General features: G+C 45.7%; 1 protein-coding gene across 3 annotated transcripts in view; it reads left to right on the top strand.

Annotated features, from left to right (window-relative positions):
- The window catches only part of Dlgap2 (DLG associated protein 2), a 677,680-nt gene that overhangs the window by 616,733 nt on the left and 47,799 nt on the right, over positions 1-13,148 (top strand). For all 3 annotated transcript variants that reach the window (XM_057752288.1, XM_057752286.1, XM_057752287.1), the window contains 2 exons: positions 3,752-3,899; positions 8,830-9,049. In XM_057752288.1, the coding sequence (XP_057608271.1) occupies positions 3,752-3,899; positions 8,830-9,049 (368 nt within the window). The remainder of the gene's footprint in view (positions 1-3,751; positions 3,900-8,829; positions 9,050-13,148) is intronic.

The following is a 13,148-nucleotide window of genomic DNA, read 5'->3' as shown; positions in this document are numbered from 1 at the left end:
GTATTTGGGACATAGATGTTCAGTATGGAGATTTTCTCTTGATGGATTTTTCTTGTCACTAATATGAAATGTCCTTCTTTGTCTCTTTTGATTGATTTTAGTTTGAAGTCTATTTGTTAGATATTAGGAGAGCTACATCAGTTTGATTCTTAGGTCCATTTGACTGGAATTTTTTTCCCAACCCTTTACTCTGAGGCGATGTCTGTCTTTGAGGTTGAGGTGTGTTTCTTGTATGCAGCAGAAGGATGGATTCTGTTTTCATATCCAATCTGTTAGCCTGTGTCTTTTTATAGGTGAGTTGAGTCTGTTTATATTAGGGATATTAATGACTATTGATTGCTATCTCCTGTTAATTTAGTTTTCATTGTTGGTGATGTTAATTTGTGTGTCTTTCCCTTCTTTGGGATTTGCTGGAATTCCTGTCTCCCTTCCTCATAGATAATGATCTCATGTGGGCAACATCTGAGAGGCAGAAAGTAGGACGAAAATATCACACATTATTCCAGAAAATGGTTCCCTTCTGCAGTTTGCAGAGCTACCACCCTTATATGTAGGAAGCTGCTTTTCAAGACTCTGGCAACGAAGATGACGAAGTTGAAATTCCCACTTTGAATAAGCCAAGGGGGAGAAAGTCCACTTTGGAAGTGTTAGCAGGGGTCAAGGACAGCCTTTCATGGATGAGCAATGGCAAGGCCTTGCCCGCGAGAGCTTGAGACTTGCCACCCCCATGATGTGCAAAGGACATGATGTGCATGCTAGGACATCGCTGTGCCTCCCACAGTTGGCTCTTGGTATTCAGTCCCCAGGTGTGTGATTCTCGTCTGTTTATTTGTTTGGGATTTTTGTTGGCTTTAGTTTTATGAAACAGACTCTTGCCCAGGCTGCCCCCAAACTTATCTGCCAGCCTCAGCATCCAGGGTGCTGACCATGAGCCACTGTACCCAGCTCCCAGATGGTGGCAGCTGAGGCACAATATTATATAAAGGTAAACCATTATAATACTTTCAAAATCACTGTTAATCCTAGTGAGATTAAAGGAAGTTTATCACTGTTTTAAAAATACAATCGGCATTCTGTACCTGGGTTCCAATTCATAAATTCAACCAACCACAGGCAGAAATATTAAAAAATAAAATTCCAGAAAGTGCAAAAAGCAAAATTGAATGTATCATGAGGGAAGGGCTATGCTGAAATCGGGAGAGTTGATTGACCAGTGGACATATCCTGCCATGGCCCCTTGACACTCCAGCATGAGTGGTTACCTATGTGACTGTCTCTGTGCTGAACACATAGAGACTTTTCTGAATGATGCCTCGGATTTATGTTGTGTTAGGCATGTTAGTCATTTGACGATGGTTAAAATGTATAGAAAGATGTGAGTAAGTTATAGGCAGATGCATTTATGTGATGTCGGGCATGTAAATTATGGGAGACAATTAGAGAATACAGAAGGAAATGTGTATGAGCATCCTTGGATTTGGGGATCCTGGGGTCCTGGGACCAATTCCCTGCCAGTGCCATGGGCGGGTTAGATGTGGTTACAAGATGGGACACTCCGACTCTTATTCAGCAGCTTTGATCTTGGAGTTAAAAGGTGAACTTTTGCATCCAGCCTGAACAGACTCAGGACCTAGTATTGCTGTTTACCCTCCATAAACACACAATTTTCTGCAGTACGGTTCCAGTATGGTTCCTAGGCCTCCATTAATAGCTCAATTAAATGCCTGTGGAGACATGGCTGTGATCGCCGGGAGCAAATGGTAACTATTGTTTATTAGGAGTTTTATTTTGTTTATTAAGTTTAAGTGTTTTGCCATAGCTACTTTTCTTCAGGTGCTCACCCATCTTTAGAAAAAAGTTAGAACTTTCATTTGAAACACAGGATTGCAGCATCCTGAATGCTGGACTGTATTTTTGGTTCTAGAATAGGCCACCAGCAGGGTTCTGACTGTGCTGTGAGGCTGACTCTTATCTGGGGTACCAGACACTGACTAGGAGCAGCAGGTACCAAGGTTCAGAGGACACTGGTTCTTCTTAGGCTTCTCAGATTCAGAAACAACTTGGGGTGGAAAGTGTGGATGGTGAGGGCAGTGTTGGATGGTATGGACAGTGATGTCGATGAGTAGGGAAATCTAAAGGAAGAGACACCGGGAGCATTTGGTAGAGATACAAGTAAGGGGTGAGAGATCCCAAAGAGACACAGAAAGTAAGTGGCGTGAAGAAGGTGGGCCTTGGAACCGGGTATGTAAGGCACCTTCTTTGAAAGTAAGTTACTTTTAACAGAATTAAGTCTACAATTAATAAACATCGCCAAGTTGACTTTATAAAGTCCTATGTTTCCTCTGATGTCCCATTTTCAAGTTGTCCTTACTTGTGGGAGAGGACACATGGCGCTTGCAGAGGTCAGAGGACAACTGTAGGGACAATTTCTCTCCTTCTACCACATGGGTCTGGGGATCAAACTCAGGTTTTTAGGCTGGGCAGCCCCTTCTGGCTGAGCCTTCCCATGAGCTCCTGGTGCCCCACTTATGAAGAAATAAATAATAAAACAAGTTCCAGAAAGAATCACTGCAAACCGGAGGTATTTACTTTATTGCCCAGGGATAGGGTCCAAATCTGTTTGGTATTTCTGAGTAATTCTACTTATGAGCTGCACCAGCAAACCTAATGCTCCATCAGGCTCGAAATCAGGGGGAAGTGATTGGTAATGTCTTCCCATCCAGCTTGATATCAGGGAGAAGTGATTGATAATGTCTTCCCACACCACTCCATGAATTTGTATGGCACGGTGGAAAACTGGGCAATAGAATTTGAAAGGATAAAGGTACCAAATTCCCCACCCCCACCCCCCCGGGAAATTAAGCTAAGCAGACCCAGCTGCTGAACATCCTGGGTGTTTTCCCATGCTTTCATGTTTGACAAAACAGCAATTTGGAAAAGTAGGGAATGTGGCTTTTGAAAAAGCTTGGGAGAAAATGACTATTGTTGGTCCGAACACCCTGCTGCCCCTCTAGGTGAGTATCGTACAATCTTCTCCCCGTAGAACTAAGTGAGGGGCTGGACAGATGGCTCAGCAGTTATGAGCCGTGTTGTTCTTGCAGAGTTCAGTCCCTAGAAACCATGTTGGGTGGCTCACAATCGCGTGGAAGGACAGCTCCCAGGAATTCAATACTCTCGTCTGACCTCTCTGGGCAAATTCAGTCATACATTCTTAGTCCCACACTGGTACACACACACACGCAGAAACAAAAGTAAAGACATATCTAAAAAAAAAATAAAATAAAATAAAAAAAAACAAAAAACAAAAAAAACCCTAAATGGTGCCTTTATTTTTTTCTACGTATGTAAAGTTGCCAAGAAGCTAGCAAGGATTTTATGAGGCTCTGGAGGGGTCTGGCTGAAAACTAGACACTTGAGCTTGCTATTCTGCTGAATTATGCGGGCTTCCATTTTTGTTTGGTTGCTGTTTTGTTTCCTCTTTAATGGATGATGATCTTAACCTCACGGCCTAGCCATAAAAACACAGGCCTCAAAGCAATTTGCTAAATTACCTGCCCAGTAACTTTTGATGGAAGTCACATGTGTAGCTGCAAAAAGCCCATAACATTTGCATAGAGCAATATCATCCATTTGAAGCTATTCAGCTGTGTCACTGGCCACAGTATGGACTTGGGGTGTCTGCTGGCAGCCATCCCCTCCCACCCTTCCCCGGATGCTCACGGCCATGTTTCTCTCTTCTCTGTCTTTATAGCCAGAGCTACCTGCAAGCTGCCAGCGAGGTGCCTGTTGGTCACAGCCTGGACCCATCAGTCAACTACAACTCCCCAAAGTTCCGGTCCAGGAACCAGAGCTACATGCGGGCCGTGAGCACCCTGAGCCAGGCCAGCTGTGTGAGCCAGGTGGGCCTCTTCTGGGCTTTTCTATAGAGGGTGCAGTCTCCGGAGCTGTGCTGGAGTCAGAGGCTCCCATGGTGGGACACTGCCCAGGCACCCATGGGCAGCGCTCTCCTGCAAGGAGCTTGCAACCGTTTCTCTTGATTTAACGTGGGCTTTCTTCCTCTTCCAACAAAATGGCCTCGTTGGCTTATGCTGCATCCTCCTAACAGAGCCACCAAGGCCTAATGATTGTCACAGGTTACAGAGTAACACCACAGAGGGTACCTGCCCGGCACAGGCAAAGCCTTGGTTTTCTCACCAGCACTACAGACAGGACTGGTACCATTTGCTCCTGGGACAGATCTTATTTCTCATAGACACCTAGTCTCAATGCAGGATCCAGAGTCACCACAGAGTGAGAGGGGTTGGACCCCGAAGAGGGAGAAACACTAGGTTTCTCACTTGGGCAAACGGATGAAAGAGTCTACACTAACAACTAGCAGGGGCTGCTGGGGTCGTGAGTCCTGTGATACGCTTTAGCCTACCTTAGCAACGATTTCCTATTAGAAACTAGGTCAGGTTGCCCTGGACCAGGATCTTTTAGGAACTAACATGTGAAGAACTGCTCCTACTATACAAGTCAGGACTATGGGGGCTTAGCTCTCAAAATCCCATGTTCTATATACCTTTTAGTCCCAGGCCACCTGGAAGGGGACCCTTCCGTCCATAACTACCTCTCCTACAATATTATTAGAACACACTCAGATCCTCAGAATTAGGCTACAAATCTGCATTTCCACAATAAGAATCAAAGATGATTTGGAAGGTACTCACAGGTCAGGTGAAGGCAGTGTACACTGTAACAACTCTCCTCCCAGGATAAGCATTGCTGAGGTAGACGTCCATCTTTTAAAGGCAACACTTTACCTTTTTCCCTTTCAGTTAATTCATTTTCCAAATACATTTTTTGGCATTTGCCTGTGTATATATATATATGTATTATGTATGTACATATGTATATGTGTATATATGTATGTGTACATATATATGCATATATATATATGTATATGTGGGAGGGTGTTGTATCCTGGAATAACAGACATTTGTGAGCTGCCATGTGGGTGCTAGCAATTTTACCCAGATCCTTTGAAAGAGCAATCAGAGCTCTTAACCACTGAGCCATCTTTCCGACCCCTCCAAATATAATTTTTAAAGCTGTTATGAAGCAGGTAATGGAGGCATATGTCTGTATCTCCAGCACTCAGGGACTGAGGCAGAGGGATCATGAAGTCAACCATCAATCTTTAGTCTATATCCTTTAAATTTTCAATAATAATGAAAAATTCTTCCTTCAGTCTCACCCACACCTCATTTCTCCATGAAATTTATTCTTCAGAATTGTGAGGTAAAAAAACCTAGAACCATTGACTCCTGGGTTATGCCCACCTGAGATGAGAAAAGTCTCCTCTATACTCAAGGGTATATACTTCAATTCAGCCAAAGTCCAATTTGGAGAATAAATGAGTTAATCTGAGTTACTTACTGAAGCACAAATAGCTGAAAGACAACTCCAGCCCTAAAGGGTTTGCCCCAACGTGGGAAACGACCCAGGAGCACTGCCTCCCCGGAGATCCCTATACAATGTGCAGTCAGCTGGATAGGCTGAATAGTCTCTTCTCCCCCAAAAGCCTCACCACTTCTATAACCTTGCTGAGTAGTCTTATAAATCTTTTCAGTTTCAGGAACTTCCTGAGACTTGTTAGTTGTTTGTTGCTTGAGTCTTAAGAGCTTGCCCATACCCTCCAGGAGGGAATGTTGTTACATGATAGATCCATATAACTTGAAATATTTCCATGCTCTAGTGCACACAATCAGACCATCACATCATTCAGTACCAGAATGCTCTCATCATCCCATACTGAAGCCCTAGCTCCTTTCCCCAGTTCATGTTCACCCCTTTTCTTCATTTTGTGTTGTTTTAGATACCTGGTGTCAGTGTAACTACTCAGCAGGGAACCCTCTGGAACTAGCTTATTTTGCTTAGCACATTGTCTTCCAGATTTTTCCAAGTTGCAGCCATGTGTTCTGAGCATTGACTTGCTGTGACCTTAAGATTTCACGATGTCATGCTGTATCTTGTCTTCTCTGAGATGTCTGTCTCTAACTGATATCACACACCTTCATGATCAGCCGTGCTCTGGTCCATTCCATCTTTCTTATAGCTGGTTTTGTGAATCACCCCACCCTGTCCCTGATTCTTTGACATACAGACTTTTTCTTTTTTTGTTTTTTGTTTTTGTTTGTTTGTTTTCGAGACAGGGTTTTCTCTGTAGCTTGGAGGCCTGTCCTGGAACTAGCTCTTGTAGACCAGGCTGGCCTCAAACTCACAGATATCCACCTGCCTCTGCTTCTCTAGTGCTGGAATTAAAGGTGTGCACCACCACCACCTGGCTCAACAGATAGACTTTTAAAGTAATATTATCCTTTAATCTGTCTGCCAGCATAATCCAAGTACTGAGAAACTGTTGGCAGACCAGCTGCCATGGACTAGAAAGAACAAGAAAGGAAAAGAAAATCTTACATCTCAGCTGTTGGTGTGTGTTTGTGGAGGGGGTGATAGTGAGAGACAGGAAGAAAGGAAAGGGGTGGAGAAGTCAGAATGAAATCTGGTTTGGATGTGGCATCAGATAGAGAGGAGCCAGAGTTTCCTGGCCTTGGGGGCAAAGATGTCCCATTGGTGTGGGGAAAACATGGGGACCAAGTGGCCTTGGAGCTGGTGAAGTGACTTCAGGTGGGGTCTGCAGTTTTCTAGTGAGGGATTTGAAGTAGAGATGGTCATGACAGAGAGGGGAGATGTGTTCAAACTCTGAACTAAAGAGAGAAGAGGAGCTTGAAGATTATTTTCATGACCTTAGCTTGTGGCCCAGTTAAAAAATAGACTGAGAACTCTGCATGGTGGTGAAGAGGTGGGGGCGTGTCTGGATCATGGAAAACCCCACCTAAGAATGTGCTCCAGTGTTGATCACTGTAGCCATAGACAGTTGTATGCAGTGACCTGATTCTCAGTACTTCACTGAGACAGACTGTCATGGGCAGCTAGGATGGAGAAGGAGAGAGCCAGTGTGGAAAATGTCAGCCTAAGACTCAGGACAGACAAATGTGTCTGCCCATGTCCATCGCGCACCGAGGATAAACCAGATCTCAGAATGTAGGTCCTCACTAAGCCTGTGGTGTGAGAGACGGAACAAAGAGAAGTACTGGAGAGGGAGGGGATCAGATAGCAAGCATAGGCGCTGTTCTGTGTCCCGAACTCTGACTGTCTGCATCCCCGGGATCCTCCGTCATGCTACTGACCAATTCCTATCTGTACATGCATGTCAATATAGAAAGACACCCCTGAGAGAGACCCATAGAGTGTGAGGACTTGAAGGGTGAGCGTGTTATAGTTTCTTTTCCTATTGCTGTGTTGGAACTCACTGACAGAGCAGCTTCAAGGGGAAAGTTTATTCTGGTTCATAGCTCCAAAGGGCAACTCATCACTGTGGAGGAGTTGAAGCACCAGGGGCTTTGAGCAGCTGGTCACATGGTGTCCACAAGAAGGAAAGGAGAACCATGGATGCTTGCTGCTGCTCAGCCCCTGTATTTATGCAGTCTAGGATCCAAACGGGGTGGGTGGGTGGTGCCACGCAATGGGTGGTGCCACCCAGGGGTGGGTGGGTCTTCCCACCTCAGCACAGTCAAGTTAGTCCCCCACAAGCATGCTCAGAAGCCCGTCTTCCAGGGGATTCCAGGTTCTGCCTGCCATCTCAGAAGTCATTTGCCAAGACCGAGTCAGTGAGTGGGGGAACTCCCCGGGAGGAGCATGGGCTGAGCTCTCAGCCTCTTGTCTCTAACACTGGACGTAGACCTGAGTTCGCTAACCCCCTTTAAGCTTCTTCCGCTTAAAATTCTCCATGTTCACACTTTTCCCACCTAACTCTTCAACCTGGTTTCAGTTTCTGTCGCCCCCTTTACTGAATTTCCAGTTAAAAATCTCCAGCTTCAGCCCGCGAACACCATATGAAATGTGCATGTGAGCATCACCATCAGGACACGTAGGAAAAACATGTTCTCTTGGCCCCTGTGACTGAGCGGATGGCCCAGCCCAGGTCAGTTTGGCCTGTGATCCCACCAGGACTGACAGGCTCCACCCAGTGCTCCCCAATACAGGGAAAGTTAAGTTCCCACGGTGAACTGATAGGCACAGCTTAAGACACAAAAAGAAAAACTTACTACGTTTATCTGCTATGCTTGCGAGTCTCGAGCTAATAGGGGGAAACACGCCTGAGATTTGAGTCAATGTACCATGTTTCATGTGGACAGAATGCCTCACAGGCAACATGTCTTCCCCACCCTGAGTCTGCTCATGATGCTGTAATGGTGATGAGGGCAGGAGTGCCTCTGCCAAATTTGGGATTCGTTTCCATGACAATGAGCAGCAGCTGACTCTCACGTCCTGAAAATGAACTAAAAGTAGCTGATGCACTTGAACGTGTATGCTTACTTCTTCAGCCTCCAACCCAGAGTCAGCCTGAGCGGTAGGTAGCTGGGGAAGATGAAGGGGTCACTGGGGAAGGAGAAAGGCCTGAGAGTGTGGACCTTGGCTGTGTACCAGGTGTTTCGGGAGGCTTTCACCCACCCTGGCTCCTAGTCTTTGTGATGGCTCTCAGCCTGGTGAGTCCCCAAAACATCCATCATCTGTAGCTAGTTATGTACCTTCCTGTTTTGTAAGAGATAACCTAAGAAGCCAGCCCCCAAGCTTACCGGAGTCCCAGTGCAGATTTCAAACTAGCTGCGCCAAAAATATAAAGCTGTCACCAAGTCCTGTGAGTGCATTCTGTCCCTGGTTCTCGTGTGACGTGGCTGCGACCCACCCTGGCGGATCCTGGCGTCACGTGTGTTATTGCTCTTCCAGATGAGCGAGGCAGAGGTCAATGGACAGTTCGAGTCTGTGTGTGAATCTGTCTTCAGTGAAGTTGAATCTCAGGCCATGGACGCCCTTGACCTGCCTGGATGTTTCCGAACAAGGAGTCACAGCTACCTTCGGGCCATCCAAGCTGGTTACTCCCAAGATGATGAATGTATTCCCGTGATGACACCCTCCAACATGACCTCAACCATCAGGTCAACAGCAGGTAAATAGAACGCCCTTTTTTCACCTACCTAGCAGAAAAACTACAGGTGTGTTTGAATGTTTTGCCTAGAAGGGAGCTGCCATGCCCCTTCACTGCAGGTAAAATTTCCTCACGGAAATTACCACACACCACGTAATGACATTCGCATTAGCATTCTTGAAGCATTTCTTTCGAAAATAGCCTTGCCTTTTTCTCAGGAGGAACTCTAGAAATTACCGAGGTTCTTTGAAACAATCAGGAGTAACTTTCGTTAAGGTCTCTATGACAGGCAAGAATATAAGTACCAACATTTGGGCAGTCCTTGCGTTTTAACGCCAGTATTCAAGAGGTTGGAGTGAATCTTGGGTGGACTGTGCCCCGTCCCTGCAATGGCTCTGCATTGCGGAGCCCAGTCTCCGTCACTGCTGCTCTGTAGCAGATCCATAAATGTGATTCATCACGACTGAAGCAGTGGTTAGTGTAAATTCCCTCATCGACTTAAGCTTGGAGGATTCAATGTCACACTTTCCCTTCGGTTCCTATGGAAAACTATATTCCCGCCCTTTGAAGATTTACCACAGAGACCAAATGCCACCACCCACTAGTTTACTGCACAATTATTATTTATATAACACAATGAATATACATGGCCCAGAGAAATCCATAAAACACAGCGAGCTGTAAAAGTTTGCCACGCTCCAGGTGAAGGCTGGGGAGAGAAGCCGTAAAACACCCCAGTGTCAAAAAACGAGCTGTCTCGGACAGCCTAAGATTCAGATTGCTGTGGCCAGATCAAAAGAATTTAAAATACAGTCCTAAGAAGAAACAGAACACGCTTTGTCCATATTAAATGTCAGAAGCCAAAAGTCAGGTAGGGGAGGGGGCAAGAAGGAAGCTTCAGAAGGGAAGGAGTCAGAGGGCCTCTCGCAGAGGCCTCTTTGGTCAGTGCTAACTTGAGCCAGGACCCATGAACCCACACACCGCCAAGTGACAAACTGAAGAATTTCTGTCATGGGGTACATTCTGCGCTGTCGTTTGCTCTTTAGGAAGAAATCCTTCACGCTGGAGACTATAGGAGAATAAACTCGTTCAAGTTTCTTTCCGTTGCTTACCTTGGCGAGGTCTGGCGCGCATCCATTTCTCCAAGTCTGTTGTTGAGGTCTTCTAAAGAAGTAATAACCATGAGTAACGTGTTCCAGAGAGCATGATGAACACTCTTCCACCCCAGCGGTGGAACTTGCTTGTTGTGGGATGTTTGCACACTGCGGGAAGATGTATTTGCTGGGATTGGTATACCAAAAAGCTGAGTAGCCAATAGCTAGGCAGGAGGCTTAGGCAGAAAGAGGAAGAAGAGGAGGACTGAGGCATGCAGGAAAAGCCAGGATACAGAGGAAACAGGAGGTACAGGATGGAAGAGAGGTAATGCCATGTGGCAGAAAGAAGAGTAATATAAATGAGTTCATTTAAATTATAGGAGATAGTTAGAAAAAAGCCTAAGCTATGGACCGAACTTTCATAATTAATAAGAAGTCTCCATATCATTATTTTGGAGCTGGACAGTGGGACAGAAAGAGACCCATTAAACCCACTGTCTTCTCCTGTGCCTGGTGGCCCTAACAAGACACTGACCCATAAGCCGTGGGCCTTGATAAGAGATGCCCAGTGGAACATGGCACTCTGTGCTCCTCACAGCTTTGTGAAGAGCAGAGGACACAGCCCAAGTCTGTGACCTGAAGTAGGCTGTGCATGTCAACAGGAAGACACAGCCATGGGGTTCTTGAGACTGGCAGTCACAGTCTTAGGTTGTCCTCTCAGATGTCCAGAGCCGCGTGCTCCGCTGCCGCAGGGGTGTCAGAGATGTCCATCCTCTGCCTGCATGTGACAACAGAGCTAATTTAAAACTTAGGGAAGGAATGAGATTCGCAGTCAGCACACTAAAAAGCAACCCTTGAGAGCTAGGCCTGAGCGGTATAATCCTGTTACCCCAACATCCAAGAGGCTGAGACAGGATTGAGAATTTCAGGCCAACCTGGGCTACCTAAAGAGTCCCACACTAGCCTGAACTTCTCAGTAAGACCCTCTCTTAAAAAAGTAATTAAATCAAAAGGCAACTCCTTCGAAGGGAATTACTCATATTCACCAGTGTTTATCGAGTGCCCCCTACAAGCAAATGAACGATTAAGCATTTCCATGGTCTTCAGAAAGGCTTTGAAACAATAATTATGTGGTAGAAAATGGCTTTGCTGTTTTTAGAGCTGTCGTTAGGGAGAGAATAGAAATAGAACAGATTTCACAGAGATAATATAAGAATCAGTACCGAACTCAGGCTGAAGTCCTGATTTATGTACACAGTAAATCGTTCTTCCCCAGCACCCTGCGCATTCCAAAACTCCACACACAAAATAAATTTTTAAATGTTTCTATTCAAAGTTTCCAATGGAAGTTGGCCTAGTTACTGAGTCAAACTCTCTTCTAGACTATGGGATAAATAGCAGCATCATGGCCGCAACGGTAGGTCAGATGAGCGCAATGTTGGGCGGCTAGAGGAAAGCTGACATCACGAGGGGGTAGCATGGTCATGGTTGTGAGAAGCCAAAAGCTCAGGTCAACATCACACCCACCACCACTGCTCCAAATTACAGCCTATTGAATGCCAAGGATTTTTCCTTCACTCGACGGATGCCAGATGACATGCAACATGATCTGCTTAATAAGATTGTGAACAATGTCAAGGATTTTTATTAATCTGGAAAAACGGTAGAGAGGAAAATTCCCCGAGTCACAGAATTCAAGTTTAGTATGGTGTTACAGACCTCGCTCTGCCTCTCTGTGCATCAGGTCGCGTAGCCCTAACAGTTTTTCCTGAGAGCCCAGGAAGCAGCCAGCGCTTTAGTTCTGTGTTCCTCAGCCCCCTCGCAGCTGTGCGAAAGCTCAAGACAACCTGAATTATCCGCTCTGCTTTTCTGGTGCTTTTAACACGTGAAAATTTGAGGTGTCCTTGAGAGCAACAGAGCCTCCTTAGCTCCTAGGTGGACTTTTAACTCGGGTTAGGGTGCCAGACATTCGTGTTCACACAGAACTTGGAGGGAGTCAGTAGCCTCCAGGTTTTTTCTTTCAAATTTGAATAATGAAGTTTATAAGAGGTGGGTTTTAGGAAGCGTTTTATTGTTGGAGCTTGAGGAAGATAACAGAAGAGATCCCCAAAGGGTTAGATGCTATTGAAGGTCACAACCTTGGAATCATTAAGGCTTTACTTGACGGAGACATGGGAGCAGAGACGAGCCAGTCAGTCTAGATCCCAGTTCAGCTATCCAATGTCTGTCAGTTTCTGCCACACCCTCCGTATGAATTCCAGAAAAGGGAGAAAGATACAGAAAACGCAGGCCAGTCTGACATCCCAGGTCTCTAGCCACGGCAGCAAAGATGTTTGTCTTAAACACTTCTGCCATCTCCTGCCTGTAGCCAGGGCAAGGATATCAAAGGGGCTAAGGACATTTGTAGCTTTTAGTCAAAGAGAACGTGCACTTTCGTGACCCTAAACTGCCTAGCCGCTCCTCTCCCGTTCTCAACACCTCCTGCCTTGTGACACACATGTAGAAATTAATCCACCCGAACCCTAGAAATCTATAAGATAGAGAAACTCCCTCTGACTTAGAACTAAAGGGAACTGAAGGATCTGAGTCACCCGTCTCTCCCGTCATGGTCCCATCATGACTGCCCACGGCCATGGCACTGTAACTCACCCAGTATTCTGGGACCGAAGTATGTCTTCTTCAGCATCTCCCTTGTGCTACCTATGACAGTTCTGTCTCTTATCAAGCTGTTCTTTGGACCGGAGGGCTCAATCTCTGGGCCACATGTGACTGCTTGCGGACTTGTTGCCACCTTCCTAATAAAACTCACTTGGCAGGCAAACCAGCTTCCTTCTAGGACCCTGCCTTCTTTTATCAATCTTAGTACTTCCTGTGCTAATAGTGAGAGCCGAATCCCGCCTTTGATCGGAGCTGTCTGTCTTGGATTTCAGTCATTTTATTCTTAAGTACTTCTTGGTTTTGGAAACTGTTGTTATACTAGCATTGGAGATTATTATGATGAATTAACACTCTTCTATTATCCCGGG

Source organism: Chionomys nivalis, chromosome 20, assembly GCF_950005125.1.
Source record: "Chionomys nivalis chromosome 20, mChiNiv1.1, whole genome shotgun sequence".
Taxonomy (NCBI): domain Eukaryota; kingdom Metazoa; phylum Chordata; class Mammalia; order Rodentia; family Cricetidae; genus Chionomys; species Chionomys nivalis.
Note: the sequence above shows the minus strand (reverse complement) of the source record. Positions and strands in the feature narration are given on the sequence as shown.